The sequence below is a fragment of the Epinephelus moara genome, unplaced genomic scaffold (assembly GCF_006386435.1).
Source record: "Epinephelus moara isolate mb unplaced genomic scaffold, YSFRI_EMoa_1.0 scaffold3909, whole genome shotgun sequence".
Classification (NCBI taxonomy): domain Eukaryota; kingdom Metazoa; phylum Chordata; class Actinopteri; order Perciformes; family Serranidae; genus Epinephelus; species Epinephelus moara.
In genome coordinates, this window is record NW_026081659.1 from 1 (window position 1) to 3,630 (window position 3,630).

The 3,630-nt window shown below is 40.8% G+C and overlaps 1 protein-coding gene across 1 annotated transcript; it reads left to right on the top strand.

Annotated features, from left to right (window-relative positions):
• Window positions 1-4: 4 nt before the first annotated feature.
• On the top strand, window positions 5-2,021 carry LOC126387377 (uncharacterized; the record flags this gene model as incomplete). The annotated part of the gene is made up of 5 exons (XM_050039905.1): window positions 5-323; window positions 749-1,042; window positions 1,228-1,329; window positions 1,411-1,442; window positions 1,551-2,021. Coding segments are annotated over 5 exons (816 nt in total), but the record flags the coding sequence as incomplete, so codon positions are not given.
• Between the last annotated feature and the right edge of the window lie 1,609 nt (window positions 2,022-3,630).

The window sequence follows — 3,630 nt, forward strand, 5'->3', positions numbered from 1 at the left end:
TACAGCAGGCATCAGTGGAACGCCCACCGATCGCTACTACAGAGCTGGAAATGACGCCACTCTGCCCTGTGCCACTGCATCAACCTCGATCACAACATGCTCCACCTTTACATGGCTTTACAACTGCAATCAATATCAGACTTTCACTGAGGTTCAGAATGGAAATGTTGTGAAGAGCTCAGCCCGAGCTGCCAGGCTGAGTGTGGACACTGACTGCTCTTTGGTCATTAACAACGTAACTGCTGAGGATGTTGGTTTCTACACCTGTCGGCAGGGGAGTAACACTTCTCAGGATGTAGTCGTGTATTTAAATGTTCTGACAAGTGAGTCTCATTTTAATGAAAAAACACTGATGTTATCAGGAAGTAGTTCTTATTTTGGCATGTTTTTATGGGGCAAATGTTGCAATATTCCAAGCTCAGCCTCAGTTCCAGTTTTACTATATTTTTGTCCAGTACTCACAGTGATTCATGGACAAAGTAATCTTCCCCCACTTAACATCGATTGACATATGGATTTGCTGATGAATATTCTTCACAAGTTTCCTTTCTTCATTTTGTTTACTCATTTGTTGAAACATTAATGCAAGGTTGTGACTCCACCTTCATATTTTCACTCAGTGAAGCAATGATGACACAAAATGGATAGAAACTTGTCAGGGTCTGGTAGTAAAGTTGTTGACTTTCTCCAAGATGTCAAAAAAAAATTTTTGACGCTGAGTTAACAGTTTACACTTATTTTCTCTCAGTCTCTCCATCTCAACCAGACACTGATCCAAAGAGGGACGGTGAAGTCACATTAGAGTGCTCTCTGTCGAGATACAGCGACCACGGCCCTTGTCCACAGAACAGCGTCCGCTGGGTGGATGAGACAGGAGCTGTGCTGCTTGGTGAAGGTGTCGGGTACAAGTTCCTCAGACAGACGAGCTGTGTCTCTGCTCTGACTGTGAAGCATCAGAGTGGCAACAACAGGAAATACACCTGCCAGTTTGTTGATAACAACAAAGTAGAGATAGAGGCTGACTACACACCTGACTTCACAGGTGGGTCAACAGATAGTCAGACACAAACATCTAATGAGGGTGAGATAACATGCAGCTCACTGGGCACAAAGCTTTGCAGATAAAATATCACAAAAGGAAAATGAGTATGGTTATTTAGTTCTGCAGGAAATTAAATATTGCATGTATTTACTAACCTGTTTGTTTTTCTAACCCATGTTCAACAGAATCCACAGGCTGGTCTCCTCTGAGCTACGTCATGTTGGCTCTGTGTATTGCAGGACTGATCCTGATGATCGTAATCACCATTCATGTCATCAGAATCAAATGTGAGGAAATTCAGGTTATCATTTGGTGGAATTAGTTCAAATTAATCTCATTTTAATGCTACTTTTTATTGTGTCCTCCAGGGAACACAAAACCACTTGATGATGGCGACAGTGTAAGTTGAAATAAATGTTCCTTCTGTGACCACAGAGGCTGCAGTCTCTCTGCTTCGTTCTCTTGAAACAGTTTTTCACAATCTCCTGTGTTGTGTTGTATTTCACAGGAAAACAATGATGGTGACGTCCAGTATGAAAATGATGGAACACGTCCTGCTGCTGCGAGACTGCACTGATCAACAACTTCCACACCAACTTCAGATCATCAGAAAGTCACATAGCATCAGTCATTTTACACTTGTGATCAAAGCTTTGACTTAAAATGACTGTTCTATATTTAGGATAAACTGCTCGCTCTTTTTACACCTTAAGTGATGTAAGGAATATCTGTCAAACTGTTTTCTGTGCCAACAACAAGCAGATGTTGTATCTTCAGACTGTACTGTAAAAAAGTCACTCATATTGACAGCTGTATGTCACCTTTTATTACAGTTTAAACAGACATTGCTAAGCTAAACACTGTAATACTGAAACACAAAGAGGTAACTTTGTACTAACATCACTGTAACTTTGAAGGATACCCACTTTATTTGTCTCAGACTGCTATAGAGCATCACATCAGCCTCAGTTTAACTTCATCATGTAGATTTTACCAGGAAATTTAATTTAATTTTTTAAAATTTAATTTTATATACTTTATTAATCCCTGAGGGGAAATTCAATTTTACACTCTGTTGTCAATTACACACAGGTCCGAACACACACATGCACAAACTGGACCTATACATGCACTAAATGGAGAGATGTCAGAGTGGGCTGCCCATGACAGGCACTCCGAGCAGTTGGGGGGTTCGGTGCCTTGCTCAGCGGCACCTCGGCAGTGCCCAGGAGGTGAACTGGCACCTCTCCAGCTACCAGTCCACGCTCCACATTTTTGGTCCGGACGGGGACTTGAGCAGGCGACCCTCCGGTTCCCAACCCAAGTCCCTATGGACTGAGCTACTGCCGCCCCAAGGACTGTATTTTGTGGACAATGACCAAAACCTGTTTCTATGTACATATGGGCATGTAAATATTTTATTAAATTACACTTGAACAATTGTGAACCTATCCATTTACTGAACTTCAGCTATAAAATCAGTCATTTAACTTGTTGAATCTGTCCTGTCCCCTGGTTTCCNTAAATATTGTATTAAATTACACTTGAACAATTGTGAACCTGTCCATTTACTGAACTTCAGCTATAAAATCAGTCATTTAACTTGTTGAATCTGTCCTGTCCCCTGGTCAGCTATAAAATCAGTCATTTAACTTGTTGAATCTGTCCTGTCCCCTGGTTTCCCCTCTTGTATGGTGAATACAGACTTCTGCCATCTGCTGGTATGAGAGTTTTTTGTATTAGAGTTATTATGTGCCTGTTAATATTTGTGGTGTGTTCAAGTGCAACTTTTTGGCCTGAGACAAGGCGACATGAGGTGATGCAACAGATAGCTGTCGTCACCACTGCTTCTTTGGTGTCAGCTTGGTGTGTCTGGGCCTTTATGGGAAACAACTGAAACTCTTGGAGCTTTAACAGAAAGTAGAGAGTTCATGAATGATCCCATCCTTCACAGTAAGAAGATAGGTCTAGATAGAAAATAGGTTTTCAGGCCTTTAAGTCACTTTTGAAGAGCTCAATGATGTTTGAAGAGCCATTGTGATATATTAATAGATAGAAAACACACTACTAGAATCTGAGGATGGAGCTAAGGATTAAAATCAATACAGTTCAAGAGATTTGTTGAAGTTAATAAACTACAGTACTTTACATTCAGAATATGTTCACATCTAGTCCTTATAGGTGCAAATTTACCTTCTTCAGCTTCATCTTCTGTTTTTAGACATTTTATCACCTCAGTCATGATCACCAGCAACAAGACACAGTCACCTCTTGTGACGTCCCACCTGTCACTGCTGCAGTGCGCTTGCTGTGGTTGAATTTGTCTCTACATGCACACTTCACACAGGCTTTTTGCTTTGACACTGTAGCAAGTTTTCCTCTTCAAGTTAAACTCTCCAGCAGTGAATTTGGTTTTGATCAGATGTTACAGACTGACTACAGCTTTTATTACACGGAAATGAAATGCACTGAGGGATCTCAGATCAAATTTTATACAGTGTGTTTCTGTGATGAGGGAATAAATTACGTCCTCTGGATATAGAGTATGAAAATATTCATCGTCACCATTAACCACAGCTGACTTGTTT